Here is a 22,021-nt window from a genome sequence, read left to right as displayed (position 1 = left end):
TTGCTAGCTGGCAGTAAAACGTGAATTAGCATAACAAAGCAAACTACATCATCGTCACAGAGTGCGTTCACAACACACTCTGTGTAAGAAATATGAACTCCCATTTCTGAAGGACGCACGCTGGCCTTGGCTAAACAAAGAATGCTAACCAAAGGCAATCACAGGAGATGGCTGAAATGTATCAGTTGGCTTGTGTACGTTCTCTAGTTACTTTCTTCTCAGTTAGAGATCACCCAGCATGCTCTGCTCCACATTACCGGTGGACATAGCCTTTCATATTCTCCCTCCCTCACCCTTTCTCCCTCCACCCAGCACACATTTTGCTGTAGGGGATATTTACCCTGGGAAGGGGGAGAGGAGGTGAGAGAGGGAGAGGGACTGATGTAATGTGTTGATAGCCAGGAGGTGTCTAGAGTCAAATGCCACATTTTTTATTCCTGGCTGGACATTTGATTGATGGGCAGCATGAAATGTAATTACCTTCAACAAACCTCTGGGAAGCTGATTGGTTAACATGGGACTGTTAGGACTGTGGGATGTTAACATAGGACTGTGGGATGTGTGTGTGTGTGTGTGTGAAAGTGGCATGTGTGCCTGCTTGCTTGCGAGAAAGGGAGAGATGGAGCCAGTGGGTGGGGGGTGGAGAGAGAGAGAGCCAGTGGGGTGGGGTGGGGGGGTGGAGAGATGGAGCCAGTGGGGTGGGGGGGGGGTGGAGAAAGGGAGAGATGGAGCCAGTGGGGTGGGGGGGTGGACAGGTGGGGTGGGGGGGTGGAGAGGTGGGGTGGAGAGATGGAGCCAGTGGGGTGGAGAGGTGGAGCCAGTGGGGTGGGGGGTGGAGAGATGGAGCCAGTGGGGTGGGGGGGGGGGTGGAGAAAGGGAGAGATGGAGCCAGTGGGGTGGTGGTGGGTGGGGGGTGGAGAGATGGAGCCAGTGGGGTGGGGGGGGGGGTGGAGAAAGGGAGAGATGGAGATAGTGGGGTGGAGCGATGGAGCCAGTGGGGTTGGGGGGGTGGAGAGATGGAGCCAGTGGGGTGGGGGGGTGGAGAGGTGGGGTGGAGAGATGGAGCCAGTGGGGTGGAGAGATGGAGCCAGTGGGATGGAGAGGTGGAGCCAGTGGGGTGGGGGGTGGAGAGATGGAGCCAGTGGGGTGGGGGGGGGTGGAGAAAGGGTGAGATGGAGCCAGTGGGGTGGAGAGATGGAGCTAGTGGGGTGGGGGGGGTGGAGAGATGGAGCCAGTGGGGTGGGGGGGGGGTGGAGAAAGGGAGAGATGGAGCCAGTGGGGTGGGGGGGTGGAGAGGTGGGGTGGGGGGGTGGAGAGGTGGGGTGGAGAGATGGAGCCAGTGGGGTGGGGGGGGGGAGAGATGGAGATAGTGGGGTGGAGAGATGGAGCCAGTGGGGTTGGGGGGGTGGAGAGATGGAGCCAGTGGGGTGGGGGGGTGGAGAGGTGGGGTGGAGAGATGGAGCCAGTGGGGTGGAGAGGTGGAGCCAGTGGGGTAGGGGGTGGAGAGATGGAGCCAGTGGGGTGGGGGGGGTGGAGAAAGGGAGAGATGGAGATAGTGGGGTGGAGAGATGGAGCCAGTGGGGTGGGGGGGGGGTGGAGAGAGAGAGAGACCTTGTGCGTCTGGAGAGAAGACAGTCTCTGCTGATGTTTCTGTTCAGGAGACTCCTGCTCTGTCTCTGTCTCTAGACCGTTTTACCTCTGGCTGGAAGAGGCGTGTGCGGGAGTTTCCAACCGAATATGTTGAAAGATGTGAAACATGTATTGAGGGGTTGAGTCTCCATTGTTCTGTCTGTACAGGGGGCTCCCAAGTGGCACAGCAGTATAAGGCACTGCATCTCAGTGCTCGAGGCGTCACCACAGACACCCTGGTTCAATTCCAGGCTCTATCACACCCGGCCGTGATTGGAGTCCCATAGGGCGGCGCACAATTGGCCCAGCGTCGTCCGGGTTTGGTCGGTGTAGGCCGTCATTGTAAATAAGAATTAGTTCTTAACCAACTTGCCTAGTTAAATAAAGGTTAAATACCATCCTGCTGTAGCTGAAAATCCCTGAGAATGGCAGAGGGTAAATTGTTATCATACACAGTTCTCTGTCCTCTGGCTGTCAATGGAATAGGACACAGACCAGGGATGGGCATTTTACATTTTTCAACTGTTCGAGTACTCGCATTATTTATTTTTTATGTGTACATTGATATATACTGAGTGTACAAAACATTAAGAGCACCTGCTCTTTCCATGAGACTCTCCAGGTAAATCCAGGTGAAAGCAATTTCAAACCCCGCCTATTTATACGATTTCTCTTTTTAAAAATCAGATTTGAAACCTAACCCTTAATCACACTGGTAAACCTTATGCCTAGCCCTGACTTTAAATTTACACCAAAAAGTGTTTTTTTATTATATCTTTTTTGCAATAAAGCCAAGTAGTTGTGTAGAGAGAGAGGTCGGAACGCAATTGAGTGAGTGCGACATGAAGGAGAAAGGACATTTAGGAGAATAACTGTTAACAAAGGCACATGTACTGATGGAATACTAGAGGCAAAGCACATTAATGTTGTCTGGTTTTACAGTATAATAAAAACATTTAAAAAATGATTTGTGGTTAAAAATAGGGTCAGGTCAAGTACTCGATTACCCGTCACAGACAGACAGATCTCTCTCTCTATATATATATATATATATATATATAATCACACACACAGACTGGAAGTGAAATGGAAACAGGCTGGTCTTGATCAAACCAGATCTTTTCTTGATGTGCACCCGGAGCCTGGTTTGGCTCCTATCATCTGTCATGTTCATGAATAAATATGGTGCAGAAATCTTTTATTTAATAGCTTTGTGTTTCTTCAAGAGTGACTTTGAGGAAATTATTCTCTGTGCTCAAAATGTGTGTGTGGCAGCCAGGAGTGTTTTCCATTATTCATCAGCACTGTGCCCATTTCCTCAGTGTCAAGTGGTAGGGCTGCACGAAGTGGGCCAAAAATCGAGTTGCGGATGTTTTACAAAATATTGCAATTTGACGTGCAATAAAGATCGGAACATATGTGAGCTGTGTGAATTATAGAAATTGAATGACATATTAAAAAGGAAAGTAATATCATTATTGTTTGAAACAATCTGTTCTATCTCAGAACAGCATGCCAACTGTGAATCTAACAAACAGCCAGGAGGAATAACTGTCTTAAAAACCCACTGACCAGGGTCTGGTTTCACTGATGGACTCTTGACATAGAGGAACTAACTCACTTCCTATGTCTATAAGAGAAAACAATTATTCCCGGGACTCACTCAACAAATCACGAGGCAGACATGCCAGATTGTCACGATTCAAAACCAAAGTTTGCAGGCAAAACCTTTGCAATGGTTTAAGTTAAGGTAGTTGATGTGAAATAACTTCTGATCTCCATCTTGCTAGCTACTATTTAGTATTTTATTCACGTGCATAAGGTAGTGACGTAGTTCCTCTGACAGGAGTCCATCATCGAAACCAGACTCTAGTCGCTGGGGGCGAGGCTTGGTGTGTGTGTGTGGGAAGCAGCCGCAAGACGGTTACGTTTTTATAGTTAGTCAATATTGCAATTTGGATGGGAATTTGATTAACTGTGCAGCCCTACTAAGTCGCAGTTATGAAGCAGCTCACACCTGTTGCAGTAAGGCCCATGACAGAGCTCTGCAGTGGGCCTCCCTCCCTAACCCAGAACAGCCCGACGGTTGTTCTCATCATTTCACCTCTCCTCCGCCTCGCTGGGCAGGAGTCATCATCACCCAGGCAACAGGGTCCCTCTTATCACTTACTTATCAGAGATGAGGTCATCAATAAGGGTCACTGTAAAAGAGATGAAGCAGACCTAGACGTTCTCTTCTACTTTTACTGTCCTCTCCTCTGATTGGTCCAGTTACACCTCTGGCTTGTTTCCCTCTCTTCCTCATCCTTCATCCAAATTATTATTATTATTATTGAAAAAGCTTTCGTTGCCCTTTCTGGGATTTAAACATAAGTTATCCACATATGGTTTTACTAAGTGGTATTTAGTTATACTCAGGCTTTTGTGTGGTCCATCAAGGCACACGCACGCACACAATCAAGACAAGCTTTCAAGCCCACAGTTATCTGCAGGTGCAGTAGAGGAAATGTAATTTCCATTTAAAAAATGATCTGCTGGAACTCAGCTAGTGTGCAGAGTGAATCCAGCTGCAGTCTAAATCGATAGTCCCCTACCTGTGAATGAAGGCTCACTTGTGAGCTAATTCTCAGATCCATCTCTCCCTCCCTCTGACTACAGACAGGAAGATCAAAGGTCAGCCAATCAGTAGCAGAGAGGAGAGTCAGTAGAAGCTCATGTAGCTCCACTTTAAACATGTAGGATGTTTGTTCATTTATTAATTTATTTTTTATTTTCTTTATGCCCTTATTTTACCAGGTAAGTTGACTGAGAACACGTTCTCATTTACAGCAATGACCTGGGGAATAGTTACAGGGGAGAGGAGGGGGGGATGAATGAGCCAATTGTCAGCTGGGGATTATTAGATGACCATGATGGTATGAGGGCCAGATTGGGAATTTAGCCAGGACACCAGGGTTAGCACCCCTATTCTTACAATAAGTGCCATGGGATCTTGAGTGACCACAGAGAGTCAGGACACCCATTTAACGTCCCATCCGAAAGACGGCACCCTTCACAGGGCAATGTCCATTGGGATTTATTTACCAGAGGAAAGGGTGCCTCCAACACCACTTCCAGCAGTATCTGGTCTCTCATCCAGGACCAACCCTACTTCGCTTTAGAAGTAAGCCAGCATTGGGATGCAGGGTGGTATGCTGCTGGCCTTGTGTGTCACCATTGTTGACACACAAGGCCAAAGTGTTCATGGAGAGACACACAATGTCTAATGCAACATGAAAATGTCAACATGGATGAACTAATGCCTGTGGAAATGTTGTTTTTATATGCGTGTTATTCCATTCTCGTGTGTGTGTTCTGGTGTGTGTCTCCTTCAGATTTCGACTCAGGCCTTGGCATGATGACAGGCATGAACCCCATGATGCCCGGCCTTGGATACGTGCCCCCACCCCCCCTGCCCCATGATCTACCCATCGTTAAGGAGATCATTCACTACCAGAGCTGCACCCTCTTCCCCCCAAACCCAAGTAAGTCTATTGACCTCTTACCCCAGGGAGTCTATTTAATTTAAGCCATCAGCAAAAAATCTATTGAAGTGATGGGGCAACCCGCATGCTAGCAGATACCCATAGACTTATAGTTATTGCGCTAATGCTAACTAGCAACTTATTTTAAACTGCACACAAAGGCATACAAATTATATTTGCTAATTCATCTGACTCTGGGGACGTAGATAAAGGGCCTCATTGCTGAAATCCCAAAGTATCCCTTTAAGTTGTAAAATACTGAACTTCCCCTTTAATAAATAAGTCATATTTTTACTACATTACATTCTTAGCGTCTACCTTCTCTATTACCTGAATACTGACTATGACTGAGACCACCATCTCTCTCCTCACAGTTCATTTATGCAGCCATAAGCCTTCTCTCCTCCTGCGTTGTAAATGCCAATATTGACTCCAGTGGTCTGGTCTAAAATGCAAGGGAATGAAAAGGTGTCAAGGTCTCTGTGTAACTGATCTGGCCCAGGGAAGTTTTGCAGGGCCTTATCGTCTCCACATTACTATTCTGACAGCTTATAAACTCTCCAGCCTAGCAGTAGGTGTTATGGGTACACACCTTGTAGATACAGACACCATGTAGACACACACAACATGCAGACATACACACTGGTTCTTGTGTGAGAAACTATATACCCTCATAGTCCACTGATAGACCTCCTACTCCCTCATGGTTTCACCTAGGATTTGTTTCAGCAGCGGTGGCAAAGTCAGATACCGCAGAGACAAAATGTTGCTGTTTTTAAGCTAATCTCCTGCAATTCTACATGTTTTGCCATAGTGCAGATAGAACACTTAAGTTAGTTTCCTGAAATTCTACACATTTTGTCATGGGGCTGAGAGAAAGAATTGCAGTTTTAAAGCTAATTTCCTGCAATTCTGCTGATTTTGCCATGGCTTATGCCGTGTTCTTATTCTTTCTGAGTACCGTCATGAAATCTTTTAAACCTAACCACACTGCTAACCCTAATGCCTCACGAACATTCATTGTCATCTTGGAAAGCAACTCCAGTGTAGATTTGGGCTTGTGTTTTAGGTTATTGTCCTGCTGAAAGGTGAGTTAATCTCCCAGTGGCTGGTGGAAAGCAGACTGAACCAGGTTTTCCTCTAGGATTTTGCCTGTACTTAGCTCCATTTTGTTTCTTTATTATCCTGAAAAACTCACCCGTCCTTAATGATTACAAGCATACCCATAACATCATGCAGCCACCACTATGATTGACAATTGAGTGGTATTCAGTTATGTTTTGTATTGGATTTTCCCCAAACATAACACTTTGTATTCAAGACAAAACGTTAATTGCTGCGACACATTTTTTTGCAGTATTACTTTACTGCCTTGTTGCAAACAGTATGTATGTTTTGGAATATTTTGATTCTTCACTAGCTTCCTCCTTTTCACTCTGTCAATTAGGTTAGTTTTGTGGAGTAACTACAATGTTGGTCCTGAGCAGTTTCCTTCCTCTCCAGCAACTGAGTTAGGAAGGACGCCTTTATCTTTGTAGTTACTGGGTGTATTGATACACCATCCAAAGTGTAATTAAGTGTCACCATGCTCAAAGAGATATTCAATGTCTGCTTTTCTTATTTTTACCCATCTACCAATAGGTGCCCTTCTTTGCGAGGGATTGGAAAACCTCCCTGGTCTTTGTGGTTGAATCTGTGGTTGAAATTCACTGCTTGACTGAGGGACCTTACAGATAGTGTGTGGGGTACAGAGATGAGGTAGTCATTCACAGTGAGTCCATGCAAAATGTTCCTCTACAATTTATTTAGACTTGTCATAACAAAGGGGTTGAATACTTATTCACTCAAGACATTTCATTTTTTATTAATTTCAAACATTTTGAAAAACTTAATTACACTTTGACATAATGGGGTATTGTCTGACAAAAAACTCAATTTTGAATTCAGGCTGTAACACAACAAAAATTGATAAAGTTAGAGGTGCAAAATCATTGCCGCCACACAAAAAAATATGGAACATGAAAAAATATTTCTGCAGAGGCGCACTGTGAAGATGCTAGAACAATCCACGTTTACTTTTCCACGGCAAACAAAACGAGCAACGAATAGAAAAAACAGACAACTCCATAGTAGAATAGTTTATCTGTTTACCTAGTTAGCTTGTTATGTGTTCTATGTGAGAGAAATATTCCTCTCAAGGTGCATTCAAGTTGCAAGTGTCATAGGGAGGGAAACATGCATTCTGACATGCAGTCAATGCACAACCATTCATAATGCACATTTTAATAGCAGCAGTTTTAAGGGCATTTGTTAAAGAAGCCTTTTTAAAGATGAACAGTATTATTCAACACTGTTGAACTGATGATGTGTGTAGTGTATTTTATTTGTATGATTATGGAGCTTTTCTTTGTTTGCTTTTGAGGAAACTAATAGGCTCTTTTTTTGGTGCATCGTTGAGTAGTATGAGTTTGTATATTTTTCATTCCTTTTTATTGATTTATCAACTCCTTTAATATGTGTGAACTGCACCATTTTAAACCCAGTGTTTTTAGCAACTGCATGGTTAAGCATGTTACTGCTCTGCAATTTGCAAAGAGTGCTTAGGGGAGATTGGGGCTGAATGTAACACAGGTCAATTTTCACCCCAATATCTTGGGGTAATTCACCACCCTACCTCAAAATATTTTGGATAGTGACTTAAACAATTGTGATTAGATATTACATTTTTAGTTGAGCATAAGTAGTGGCTACCAGGAAAAGTGTTGTGAGTGGAAATGGTTGCATGAAGGGGTTTCTGTGAGAAGTACAGGCAGTGGATGTCTGTAGAAATACATTCATTAGGCCATAATCTATGGAATTCACATGACTGGGCGGGGGCGCAGCCATGGGTGGGCCTGGGAGGGCATAGGCCCACCCACTTGGGAGCTAGGCTCAGCTAATCCGAATGAGTTTTTCCCCACGGGCTTTAATACAGACTGAAATACTCCTCAGCCCCCTTTTTGTGCGTATGGAAAATATCTTGTATCTTTTATTTCAACTCGTGACCAACACTTGTTTCTATTTTTGTTCAGTGTATATATACAGGTGATAATGCTTATTGCTAATAGCATACCTGATAATATAGACCATGCATAGGCTATATGCATGGTCCAATCTGTTAAAATCATTTTAAGAAATCATTTTGACTATGTTATTGGGCTCATTTCTGGAAATTTAAATTATATTTTAGATGGTGTCAGCCAAATGTAATTTTCATACATTTTGAAGTAGAATGTCCTTTTAAAAGTCACCAGAACTGTGCTTCTCGGTCTCTACATAACAATTCTGATTGTGTGCGTACATGCGTGTTTGTGTCTGTGAAGAACACCCAGTGGGAGCTCTCCTTTAATATCTCTGAGAGAGAACTTTGTCTGGTGACTTTTTCAAAGAAAGCTCACTTGTCAGATTTGGAAGGGATCAATTTCACCCTAAACTAAAACAAAAGCAATTTTTCTCTCGTTAGTTGTTGGGAATTCAGGCTCCTTCAGAAAATACAGTCTGGAGTCACACCCCCTCTCCTTCCTTAAGAACACAAGGCTTTCATGTTGTGTGTGTGTTTTCAATGTGAATATTCTTCCTGTCTCTCTCTCCCTCTTGCCTATTATGGTCTTCCCTCTCCCCCTGGTTTTTTCTCTCCTCCTCTTCTACCGTCTTTCCCGCTCTCCCTCCTCTTCTCACCTATGGTCTTCCCCTCTATTTCTGTCTCCTCTCTGTCCGCTCCCTGAGTTCCTCCTCTTTCTGTCTCATCTGAGTCTGCTCCCTGTCTTCCCCCTCTTTCTCTCGCTCCCCTCTGTCCGCTCCCTGAGTTCCTCTTTCTGTCTCATCTGAGTCTGCTCCCTGTTTTCCCCCTCTCTTTCTCTCGCTCCCCTCTGTCCACTCCCTGAGTTCCTCCTCTTTCTGTCTCCTCTGCGTCTGCTCCCTGTCTTCCCCCTCTCTTTCTCTTGCTCCCCTCTGTCCGCTCCCTGTCTTTCTATTCATTTTCTCGCTATCACTTTTATGTTCCTCATGAAAGGCAGTCTCTTCAAGGAGGGATATCTTTAAAGCCCTAATTCAGAAGAAGCCTATTTATTCTCCAGATTAAAGTTATCACAGGGCTCCGTGATGAGCCTCTGTCCCTTTGTTTGCCAAATAGAAAGACATCTGCTCAGCCATTAGTTAGTGAATCATTGTGACTGTTGAGAATAGTAAACTCCACTGCGGCGGTCACAGCACCATGAGGATGATGTTTAGAGGACTAGTGGGGGGCCATGAGGAAGAGGAGGGGGTCTTTTAGACCTCAACCTGAAGACAATGAAACAGAGTATTCGAGGTAGATTAGAAAATATGCCTATTGGGCAGTGATATAGGTGATGAGGAGAGAAAATAGATGACATCTACTAGGAAAATAAAAGAAAGAAAGGAATATAGAGAGAATAAAATAAAGGTCAGAGCTGAAGGGTCTGTTTTCTCTTATTTTCATAGAGATCCAAGCCATGTCATTTTTCTGCCCTTCACCTGTATGTTTGTGTGTGGTCCAGGGGCGTGTGAGGGTTAGAGGAGCCTGGTGAGTCAGGGGCCCTGTCATCCCCAGGGCAACAGGTCAACAGGCTGCATATGGTGGCCATCACAGGGAGCAGGACCTCAAGGCTACCCTGACATCATACTGCCCCTCACACTGACCTTGATCTGAATTACACCTGCAGTGGCTCTCTCTCTTTCTCTCACTCTACTCTTTCACTCCCCTTTTCTCTCGCTCGACTCTGTCTTTCTCTCGCTTTGAGCCGTTCAATTCACGTCTATCTAGCCCCCTCTTTCCTTATTTTCCCTCTCCTGCTTTTCTTTTTTCTCCTGCGTCGCTCCAAACAAACGTTCCAAAAGAGATATTGACTGGCAACAGTAGGCTAGCCAAGACCAATGCTAGCTGTCTTTTTGTAGCTCAACAGTAGCCAGCATATTGCTAGTATGTTCACTATTGAAGGTTTAATATTGTAAATGACTTTCTCTAAAATAAATAAGCTCAGCGAGTAGATTGATGGGTGCTTCTTTTTGCTCTGGGCAGCTGGTGTATGCTGTGTGAAGTCATCAACTATGTACTGCTCCGGAAGTTGTAACTTGTGGAAGCGTGGTGGTGCTTGAATGAACGGCCAATCATATTGCCCAAATACAAATAGCATGGCATTTACGCTTGTGGTCTTCAATGGTTGGCGACAGAGCAGGTAAATATTGAACTGGAATGCGAAGATGCGCTGAAAATGTACTGTCGGGCCATTGACTGACAAGATCCACTGGCCCGACTGACATCTTTTTACTGATCCTGGGCCGGCGGGCCATCATTATTATCGGATCCTGCACACGAAAGAAAGTAAATGAATGTTCTAGAAAACAATAGGCTAAGTGGATTTTGACTCCACGTTATATGGGACGTGCAACCACAATGCACACAGCGCACACACACACAGGTACCGAGAGGCGGGACAGATAGCAGACTGTCAAACCAGCAGTCTTTCCCTGTCATCGCTCACTTTGTGACTGACAGGTGCCTGTCCTATCAATAGATCGCTAGAAGATGCATATTGTTCATTCTAGGCGCAGAGTGCACTAGCAGACTTTTTCTGACTAGCAAATTGAAAGGTTGTCTAGTTTAATTTAAGGCTGAAAATGAGTCTAATTGGCTGTATAGACAACAGCCGGCGCAAGTGGAAAACACTGATGATGGATCTTAACATAAGTATAGGTGTGTGTTTGTCCCAGCAAGCAGAGTGAGCTGTACAGGATGGCCGTTATTGTCTTGTTTCGCGGAGATTTCGAGGAAAGAATGGAGAGCTCTATTGTCATTAAGTTACTGTTTGTCTGTTGTCCTGTGGTGCTGAACATCAGCTCCCAGGATACCAATGTTGCCTCTATCCAAGGTGCTGAAGATTCTGATCGGCACTATCTCCTTGTTGACAAGTAGCCACCACATTTTGCGTTCTCCAGTGTCACTCCCACCGTTCATACTCTTTCTGTAGTATAGAGACCACCCCCACTGAACCTAGGAAATACATGCACATTGGGTTTTAAAAGCAGACTTTCAGATCATACAGCCATCGGCTAAATGTCGAAGGACTTTAGCTGAACAACAGTGGCACAGGTCTGGTCCTCTGGAAGAGCTGAGCTTTGAAACAAACTTCATATCACTGACATTTTAACATAAGAGGCCTTGCTCTTGCACCACAAGGCTCTGCCATAGATCCCTAGGAGGGCAGAGGCATCTCAGGGTAGGAATGCAGATCTAGGATCAGGTCTCCCCCTGTCCATATCTAAAAGGGCAAACTGATCCTAGATCAGCACTCCTACTCTGGGATGGGTTATGAATACAGGCCCTGGTGATTAGTTCTGTCCAGAGCAGTCGAGCCCCATGTATGGTTCAGTAAACTCTCATCTGTGTTCAATTAATCAGGTCTCTCAAGCAATGAACCATTCACATGAGAGAATCAACCAGCTTTTGGCTAAGAGGATGCATTTGTGTTTATCCCACAATAGTTTTCACATTAACATTAGATATCAATAGAAAAGTTATCCAAGCGTATTGCTGTATGTTTTCGTCATTATTGCTACTCGTTGGTCATGGGAGATATTTCCAAATGTAATTTTTCAAATAATACTTTAATAGATTTTCCCAGCATGAGGCCCCTGAATTAATCAGATGAATATTGTATAACATAAATTACAGCCTGCACATTGCATTATGATGACAGTACTTCAAAATGCATAAATCAATTTCACATTATTTTTTTCACTGTAGAAACACTAGTTTTATATTGTGTTGTAAATTCAGACTGAGTATTTAACTTCTTTAATGCGGTTCTGATTGATTTATGGGACCCAGTTTGTAGGTGGCATGTGAACCAAGGTTATTATAGTAAACTGTTATGAAAACTAATCATGAACTATTTAGTAAACTGAAATAAAAATAATTAACAAACCTGTTTGAAAAACAAAAACTATACTGAAACGATTGTCTTTGACTCCAAAACTAACAAAAATAATAACCATCAATAGTTGTTTTTTGTGGGGTTGAATGAGTGTGTTAAGCTTTTTTAAGCCTTAAGTTTTCAAGGTTCTGGTGGGTCACATTTAGGTTGACTTTATAATTTTAAGGTAGACTCAGTGAGACGACGTTGCCACGAGCAGCACTGCAGATATTGGATGCGTTTGAGTGGTAAGACTACAGCTTCCAACTATAGACTAAAGTCGGGAGAGGTACATCTGTGACAGCCGAAAGTCTGATACTAATGTGGTTTTTCTTCAGCAAGGCTCAGATCAACCGTGTCTGGTTTGGAGATGACATAACCTATAACAAAAGCATGTCTGTTATACAAAATAAATGGCCAAATAAATGCAGTCTTTACCACTAGCGCCGGCTCTTGTCTATACAGCCGATTAGTTATTTTCAGCCGGATCCTTTTTCCACTTAAATTAACTAGGCTACTTTTCAATTCGCTAGTCAGAAAGTCAGAGCCTTCTCCCACTAGAATGATATGCATCTTCTATTAATCTATTGAAATGACAGGCGTGTGCACTGAGGTCTTGCTCTTGCGACTCCTGTGGTGGGCCGGCCGCTGGCACGGTCGCCAGGTGTTGGTGCGGTCATTGTGTCAAGAAGCAGTGTGACTTGGTTGGGTCACTTTTTGGGATTTTGCTTATTTTGTAATTATCATTAAATAAAACAACTGATTAGTTAGCAACGCTTATAATAATCTGGCTAGTTTTTAGAAGTGCTAGTGCAAACAGATTATCAGTTGGCAGTGCATTCAAAAGCATGGTGATGTTAACTAGGAGATGCTTGCCAGGAGATTCTGGACATTGTTAGAAAAAAACGCTAACTAACGCCTTTAAACTCAGGTCAAATTAATACTTTATCATTCATAGTGTCCAAGTTTACGGGTAGTTTTCTGTATTGATGCTTCTCTCTTCTCATCTACAGACCTTCCCTTTCCGGCCATGAGGGAGCGCCCTCCCGGCTGTAAGACTGTGTTTGTGGGTGGTCTGCCAGAGAACGCCACTGAGGCGCTCATTGTGGAGGTATTTGGCCAGTTGGGGGAGATCATCGCAATCCGAAAGAGCAAGAAGAACTTCTGCCATATCCGATTTGCCGAAGAGTTCACTGTGGACAGAGCCCTCTTCCTGTCTGGTACATTTCCTACGTTTTCTATTAAACTTCAAGCTGTATTGTGGAATAAATGTCTTACCTCTTCAGTCAGAGACCTTAACTATGTTGGTCAATGAGGAGACAACGAGAGGTGTTGTGCAATAAATGTCCTCCCTCTTCAGGCAGAGACTTAACCTCTCTGGGATCATTCAGGACGCTAGCGTCCCACCTCGCTAACAGCCAGTGAAATTGCACGGCGCCCAATTAAAAACAACAGAAATCTCATAATTATTATTCCTCAACCATACAAGTATTTTACACCATTTTAACTTCTTGAATCTACTTGAGACGCACATGTCCCAAGTAGGCACCTGGAAATGCAAATGCGCTACGCTAAATGCTAAATGTACTCGTTAAAACTCAAACCTTGATCAAAATTCACAAGCAGGGTATTAAATTAAAGCTACACTCGTTGTGAACCTAGCCAGCAAGTCAGATTTTTAAAATGCTTTTCGGCGAAAGCATCAGAAGCTATTATCTGATAGCATGCACCCCCCAAAATGCCAGCTCGACACGTAAACAACAGATTTTGCGATAGACGGCGCTACCCAAAACGCAGAAATAAAATATAAAACATTCATTACCTTAGACGAGCTTCTTTCTTGGCACTCCTATATGCCCCATAAACATCACTATTGGGTCTTTTTTTCGTTTAAATCGGTCCATATATACCCAAAATAGCTTTGTATTGAAGTAGTGTCATTCAGAAAAATTCATCGTTTTTAAACGCTGCGTAATTTTTTAAAATTAAAAAAGTCGACGATAAACTTTCACAAAACACTTCGAAATCCTTTTGTAATCCAACTTTAGGTATTAGTAAACGTTTATAATCTATCAAAACGATTACAGGGCGATGTCTCTTCAATAGGTCCTCACTTCAAAAACAATGCAATCTGATCTCTCCTTGAACTGCATCCGGGTGAAGACTGGAAAACTTGGGGTCAGACAGATGGATTTTCCAACAATTAATTCGATTGAAAATTAGTACAATGGCGCCATCGTGCGGAATTTGTATGAAGTGCAGGCAAATTTCCATTAAATTCTGTTGTCCTTTAACAACTGGTGGAAGTGACTTATGGAAATTATTTTTTGCTTTCAGAGAGCAGTTTTTCTTGCGTTTTTCAATGAAACACACGCTCTGTTATAGTCACAGCCGTGATTTAACCAGTTTTATAAACTTCAGAGTGTTTTCTATCCACACATACTAATCATATGCATATACTATATTCCTGGCATGAGTAGCAGGACGCTGAAAAGTTGCGCGATTTTTAACAGAATTTTCAAAAAAGGGGGGGGTAGATCTAACAGGTTAAAGATACACTTCTCGTTAATCCAACCACAGTGTCCGATTTCAAAAAGGCTGTTCGGCAAAAGCAGAACATATCGTTCGTTATGTTAGGTCAGCAACTAGTCACAGAAAGCATTCAGCCATTTTCCAACCAAAGGGAGGTGTCACAAAAATCTGAAATATAGTAAAGGTCTGTGACTGAAGACGGAGGACATTTACTGCACAACACTTCTTGTTGTCTCCTCATTGACCAACGTAGTTAACTTCTTGGTGACAGGGGGGCAGTATTGAGTAGCTTGGATGAATAAGGTGTCCAGAGTAAACTGCCTGCTACTCTGTCCCAGATGCTAATATATCCATATTATTAGTAGTATTGGATAGAAAACACTCTGGAGTTTCTAAAACTGTTTGAATGATGTCTGTGAGTATAACAGAACTCATATGGCAGGCAAAAACCTGAGACAAATCCAACCAGGAAGTGGGAAATCTGAGGTTTGTAGTTTAATTTAAGTGATATATCCAATATGTTGTGTCTATGGGGCCAGATTGCACTTCCCAAGGCTTCCAGCAGATGTCAACAGTCTTTAGAAAGTTGTTTGAGGCTTCTATTGTGAAGGGTGTTGAATAAGAGCTGTTTCAAAAAGTGGACTAGGCTGAGGCCAATCAGTTGTTTACTGCGCGGTCCCGCGGGCGCGCCGTTCCTTCTTTTTCCTCTGTTATGAATACGCTATTGTCCGGTTGAAATATTATTGAAGATTTATTATAAAAAGACCCTTGATTGATTGTAAACATCGTTTGACATGTTTCTACAAACTGTAATGGAACTCTTTTGACTTTTGGTGAGGATTTTGCGCTCACACATTGTGCCTTTGGAATATTTAGACATAAATATGGATGTAATCTAACAAAACAAACATTTCTTGTGGAAGTGGGAGTCCTGGGAGTGCATTCTGGCGAAGATCAGCAAAGATTTATAATGCTATTTATGACTTTTGTTGACTCCACAAATAGGAGGGTAACTGTATGGCTTGCTTTTGTGGCTGAACGCTGTTTTCAGATTATTGAATATTTTGCTTTTGCCGTAAACTGACACAGCGGTTGCATTAAGAACAACTTTAGCTTTAATTCTATGTAAAACATGTATCTTTCATCAAAGTTTATGATGAGTATTTCTGTTATTTGATGTGGCTCTGCAATTTCTCCAGATGTTTTGGAGGCATTTCTGAACATGGCGCCAATGTAAACAGGTTTTTGGATATAAATATGAACTTGATCGAACAAAACATACATGTATTGTGTAACATTGAGTCCTGGGAGTGTCATCTGATGAAGATCGTCAAAGGTTAGTGATTCATTTTAACTATGTTGGTCAATGAGAAGACCACTACAGGTGTTGTGCAGTAAATGTCCTCCCTCTTCAGTCACAGACCTTAACTATGTTGGTCAATGAGGAGACCACTAGAGGTGTTGTGCAGTAAATGTCCTCCCTCTCCTAATAGTTCTAAATGAAGGAAATTAATCTCCAGTAGTAGTCCAGTACTAATCTCCAGTAGCAGTCCAGTACTAATCTCCAGTAGTAGTCCAGTACTAATCTCCAGTAGCAGTCCAGTACTAATCTCCAGTAGCAGTCCAGTACTAATCTCCAGTAGTAGTCCAGTACTAATCTCCAGTCGCAGTCCAGTACTAATCTCCAGTAGTAGTCCAGTACTAATCTCCAGTAGTAGTCCAGTACTAATCTCCAGTAGTAGTCCAGTACTAATCTCCAGTAGTAGTCCAGTACTAATCTCCAGTGGTAGTCCAGTACTAATCTCCAGTAGTAGTCCAGTACTAATCTCCAGTAGTAGTCCAGTACTAATCTCCAGTAGTAGTCCAGTACTAATCTCCAGTAGTAGTCCAGTACTAATCTCCAGTGGTAGTCCAGTAATAATCTCCAGTAGTTGGTAGTCCAGTACTAGTCTCCAGTAGTTGGTAGTCCAGTACTAGTCTCCAGTAGTTCGTAGTCCAGTACTAGTCTCCAGTAGTTGGTAGTCCAGTACTAGTCTCCAGTAGTTGGTAGTCCAGTACTAGTCTCCAGTAGTTGGTAGTCCAGTACTAGTCTCCAGTAGTTGGTAGTCCAGTACTAGTCTCCAGTAGTTGGTAGTCCAGTACTAGTCTCCAGTAGTTGGTAGTCCAGTACTAGTCTCCAGTAGTTGGTAGTCCAGTACTAATCTCCAGTAGTTGGTAGTCCAGTACTAATCTCCAGTAGTTGGTAGTCCAGTACTAATCTCCAGTAGTTGGTAGTCCAGTACTAATCTCCAGTAGTTGGTAGTCCAGTACTAATCTCAGGTAGTTGGTAGTCCAGTGCTAACCTCCAGTAGTTAGTAGTCCAGTGCTAACCCCCTGGAGGTAGTCCAGTGCTAACCTCCAGTAGTTAGTAGTCCAGTGCTAACCTCCTAGAGGTAGTCCAGTACTAATCTCCAGTAGTTGGTAGTCCAGTACTAGTCTCCAGTAGTTGGTAGTCCAGTACTAGTCTCCAGTAGTTGGTAGTCCAGTACTAATCTCCAGTAGTTGGTAGTCCAGTACTAATCTCCAGTAGTTGGTAGTCCAGTACTAATCTCCAGTAGTTAGTAGTCCAGTGCTAATCTCCAGTAGTTAGTAGTCCAGTGCTAACCCCCAGTAGTTAGTAGTCCAGTGCTAACCCCCAGTAGTTAGTAGTCCAGTGCTAACCTCCAGTAGTTAGTAGTCCAGTGCTAACCTCCAGTAGTTAGTAGTCCAGTGCTAACCTCCAGTAGTTAGTAGTCCAGTGCTAACCTCCAGTAGTTAGTAGTCCAGTACTAACATCCAGTAGTTAGTAGTCCAGTGCTAACCTCCTAGAGGTAGTCCAGTACTAATCTCCAGTAATTAGTAGTCCAGTGCTAACCTCCAGTAGTTAGTAGTCCAGTGCTAACCTCCTAGAGGTACTCCAGTACTAATCTCCAGTAGTTGGTAGTCCAGTGCTAACCCCCTAGAGGTAGTCCAGTACGAATCTCCAGTAGTTGGTAGTCCAGTGCTAACCTCCAGTAGTTAGTAGTCCAGTACTAACATCCAGTAGTTAGTAGTCCAGTGCTAACCTCCTAGAGGTAGTCCAGTACTAATCTCCAGTAGTTGGTAGTCCAGTGCTAACCCCCTAGAGGTAGTCCAGTGCTAATCTCCAGTAGTTGGTAGTCCAGTGCTAATCTCCAGTAGTTGGTAGTCCAGAGCTAACCTCCAGTAGTTAGTAGTCCAGTGCTAACTTCCAGTAGTTAGTAGTCCAGTGCTAACTCCCTTGAGGTAGTCCAGTGCTAACCTAAAGTAGTTAGTAGTCCAGTGCTAACCTCCAGTAGTTAGTAGTCCAGTGCTAACCTCCAGTAGTTAGTAGTCCAGTGCTAACCTCTAGTAGTTAGTAGTCCAGTGCTAACCTCCAGTAGTTAGTAGTCCAGTGCTAACCTCCTATAGGTACTCCAGTACTAATCTCCAGTAGTTGGTAGTCCAGTGCTAACCCCCTAGAGGTAATCCAGTACGAATCTCCAGTAGTTGGTAGTCCAGTGCTAACCTCCAGTAGTTAGTTGTCCAGTACTACCCTCCAGTAGTTAGTAGTCCGGTGCTAACCTCCAGTAGTTAGTAGTCCAGTGCTAACCTCCAGTAGTTAGTAGTCCAGTGCTAACCTCTAGTAGTTAGTAGTCCAGTGCTAACCTCCAGTAGTTAGTAGTCCAGTGCTAACCTCCTATAGGTACTCCAGTACTAATCTCCAGTAGTTGGTAGTCCAGTGCTAACCCCCTAGAGGTAGTCCAGTACTAATCTCCAGTAGTTGGTAGTCCAGTGCTAACCCCCTCGAGGTAGTCCAGTGCTAACCTCCAGTAGTTAGTCATCCAGTGCTAACCTCCAGTAGTTGGTAGTCCAGTACTAGTCTCCAGTAGTTGGTAGTCCAGTACTAGTCTCCAGTAGTTGGTAGTCCAGTACTAGTCTCCAGTAGTTGGTAGTCCAGTACTAGTCTCCAGTAGTTGGTAGTCCAGTACTAGTCTCCAGTAGTTGGTAGTCCAGTACTAGTCTCCAGTAGTTGGTAGTCCAGTACTAGTCTCCAGTAGTTGGTAGTCCAGTACTAATCTCCAGTAGTTGGTAGTCCAGTACTAATCTCCAGTAGTTGGTAGTCCAGTACTAATCTCCAGTAATTGGTAGTCCAGTACTAATCTCCAGTAGTTGGTAGTCCAGTACTAATCTCAGGTAGTTGGTAGTCCAGTGCTAACCTCCAGTAGTTAGTAGTCCAGTGCTAATCTCCAGTAGTTAGTAGTCCAGTGCTAACCCCCAGTAGTTAGTAGTCCAGTGCTAACCCCCAGTAGTTAGTAGTCCAGTGCTAACCTCCAGTAGTTAGTAGTCCAGTGCTAACCTCCAGTAGTTAGTAGTCCAGTGCTAACCTCCAGTAGTTAGTAGTCCAGTACTAACATCCAGTAGTTAGTAGTCCAGTGCTAACCTCCTAGAGGTAGTCCAGTACTAATCTCCAGTAATTAGTAGTCCAGTGCTAACCTCCAGTAGTTAGTAGTCCAGTGCTAACCTCCTAGAGGTACTCCAGTACTAATCTCCAGTAGTTGGTAGTCCAGTGCTAACCCCCTAGAGGTAGTCCAGTACGAGTCTCCAGTAGTTGGTAGTCCAGTGCTAACCTCCAGTAGTTAGTAGTCCAGTACTAACATCCAGTAGTTAGTAGTCCAGTGCTAACCTCCTAGAGGTAGTCCAGTACTAATCTCCAGTAGTTGGTAGTCCAGTGCTAACCCCCTAGAGGTAGTCCAGTACTAATCTCCAGTAGTTGGTAGTCCAGTGCTAATCTCCAGTAGTTGGTAGTCCAGAGCTAACCTCCAGTAGTTAGTAGTCCAGTGCTAACTTCCAGTAGTTAGTAGTCCAGTGCTAACTCCCTTGAGGTAGTCCAGTGCTAACCTAAAGTAGTTAGTAGTCCAGTGCTAATCTCCAGTAGTTAGTAGTCCAGTGCTAACCTCCAGTAGTTAGTAGTCCAGTGCTAACCTCTAGTAGTTAGTAGTCCAGTGCTAACCTCCAGTAGTTAGTAGTCCAGTGCTAACCTCCTATAGGTACTCCAGTACTAATCTCCAGTAGTTGGTAGTCCAGTGCTAACCCCCTAGAGGTAGTCCAGTACGAATCTCCAGTAGTTGGTAGTCCAGTGCTAACCTCCAGTAGTTAGTTGTCCAGTACTACCCTCCAGTAGTTAGTAGTCCGGTGCTAACCTCCTAAAGGTAGTCCAGTACTAATCTCCAGTAGTTGGTAGTCCAGTGCTAACCCCCTCGAGGTAGTCCAGTGCTAACCTCCAGTAGTTAGTCATCCAGTGCTAACCTCCAGTAGTTAGTAGTCCAGTGCTAACCTCCTAGAGGTAGTCCAGTACTAATCTCCAGTAGTTGGTAGTCCAGTGCTAACCTCCAGTAGTTAGTAGTCCAGTGCTAACCTCCAGTAGTTAGTAGTCCAGTGCTAACCTCCAGTAGTTAGTAGTCCAGTGCTAACCTCCTAGAGGTAGTCCAGTACTAATCTCCAGTAGTTGGTAGTCCAGTGCTAACCCCCTAGAGGTAGTCCAGTACTAATCTCCAGTAGTTGGTAGTCCAGTGCTAATCTCCAGTAGTTGGTAGTCCAGAGCTAACCTCCAGTAGTTAGTAGTCCAGTGCTAACTTCCAGTAGTTAGTAGTCCAGTGCTAACTCCCTTGAGGTAGTCCAGTGCTAACCTAAAGTAGTTAGTAGTCCAGTGCTAATCTCCAGTAGTTAGTAGTCCAGTGCTAACCTCCAGTAGTTAGTAGTCCAGTGCTAACCTCTAGTAGTTAGTAGTCCAGTGCTAACCTCCAGTAGTTAGTAGTCCAGTGCTAACCTCCTATAGGTACTCCAGTACTAATCTCCAGTAGTTGGTAGTCAAGTGCTAACCCCCTAGAGGTAGTCCAGTACTAATCTCCAGTAGTTGGTAGTCCAGTGCTAACCCCCTCGAGGTAGTCCAGTGCTAACCTCCAGTAGTTCGTCATCCAGTGCTAACCTCCAGTAGTTAGTAGTCCAGTGCTAACCTCCTAGAGGTAGTCCAGTACTAATCTCCAGTAGTTGGTAGTCCAGTGCTAACCTCCAGTAGTTAGTAGTCCAGTGCTAACCTCCAGTAGTTAGTAGTCCAGTGCTAACCTCCAGTAGTTAGTAGTCCAGTGCTAACCTCCAGTAGTTGGTAGTCCAGTGCTAACCTCCAGTAGTTAGTAGTCCAGTGCTAACCTCCAGTAGTTAGTAGTCCAGTGCTAACCTCCAGTAGTTAGTAGTCCAGTGCTAACCTCCAGTAGTTAGTCGTCCAGTGCTAACCTCCAGTAGTTAGTAGTCCAGTGCTAACCTCCAGTAGTTAGTAGTCCAGTGCTAACCTCCATTAGTTAGTAGTCCAGTGCTAACCTCCAGTAGTTAGTAGTCCAGTGCTAACCTCCTAGAGGTAGTCCAGTACTAATCTCCAGTAGTTGGTAGTCCAGTGCTAACCCCCTAGAGGTAGTCCAGTACTAATCTCCAGTAATTAGTAGTCCAGTGCTAACCTCCAGTAGTTAGTAGTCCAGTGCTAACCTCCTAGAGGTACTCCAGTACTAATCTCCAGTAGTTGGTAGTCCAGTGCTAACCCCCTAGAGGTAGTCCAGTACGAATCTCCAGTAGTTGGTAGTCCAGTGCTAACCTCCAGTAGTTAGTAGTCCAGTACTAACTTCCAGTAGTTAGTAGTCCAGTGCTAACCTCCTAGAGGTAGTCCAGTACTAATCTCCAGTAGTTGGTAGTCCAGAGCTAACCTCCAGTAGTTAGTAGTTCAGTGCTAACTTCCAGTAGTTAGTAGTCCAGTGCTAACTCCCTTGAGGTAGTCCAGTGCTAACCTTCAGTAGTTAGTAGTCCAGTGCTAATCTCCAGTAGTTAGTAGTCCAGTGCTAACCTCCAGTAGTTAGTAGTCCAGTGCTAACCTCCAGTAGTTAGTAGTCCAGTGCTAACCTCCAGTAGTTAGTAGTCCAGTGCTAACCTCCAGTAGTTAGTAGTCCAGTGCTAACCTCCTATAGGTACTCCAGTACTAATCTCCAGTAGTTGGTAGTCCAGTGCTAACCCCCTAGAGGTAGTCCAGTACGAATCTCCAGTAGTTGTTAGTCCAGTGCTAACCTCCATTAGTTAGTTGTCCAGTACTACCCTCCAGTAGTTAGTAGTCCGGTGCTAACCTCCTAAAGGTAGTCCAGTACTAATCTCCAGTAGTTGGTAGTCCAGTGCTAACCCCCTCGAGGTAGTCCAGTGCTAACCTCCAGTAGTTAGTCATCCAGTGCTAACCTCCAGTAGTTAGTAGTCCAGTGCTAACCTCCTAGAGGTAGTCCAGTACTAATCTCCAGTAGTTGGTAGTCCAGTGCT

General features: G+C 44.0%; 1 protein-coding gene across 7 annotated transcripts in view; it reads left to right on the top strand.

The window, feature by feature from the left end:
- The window catches only part of LOC110488996 (ecto-NOX disulfide-thiol exchanger 2), a 296,941-nt gene that overhangs the window by 219,953 nt on the left and 54,967 nt on the right, over positions 1 to 22,021 (top strand). For all 7 annotated transcript variants that reach the window (XR_016486333.1, XR_016486332.1, XM_090198591.1 and 4 more), the window contains 2 exons: positions 5,004 to 5,153; positions 13,138 to 13,344. Coding sequence is in view for 5 of the 7 variants with exons in the window: in XM_090198591.1 (XP_090054717.1) it covers positions 5,004 to 5,153; positions 13,138 to 13,344 (357 nt within the window). In the remaining 2 variants the exon portion in view is untranslated. The remainder of the gene's footprint in view (positions 1 to 5,003; positions 5,154 to 13,137; positions 13,345 to 22,021) is intronic.

Source organism: Oncorhynchus mykiss, chromosome 14 (assembly GCF_057628025.1).
Source record: "Oncorhynchus mykiss isolate SJ-2025 chromosome 14, ASM5762802v1, whole genome shotgun sequence".
NCBI classification, from domain to species: domain Eukaryota; kingdom Metazoa; phylum Chordata; class Actinopteri; order Salmoniformes; family Salmonidae; genus Oncorhynchus; species Oncorhynchus mykiss.
This window is presented reverse-complemented; position numbering and strand designations above follow the sequence as displayed.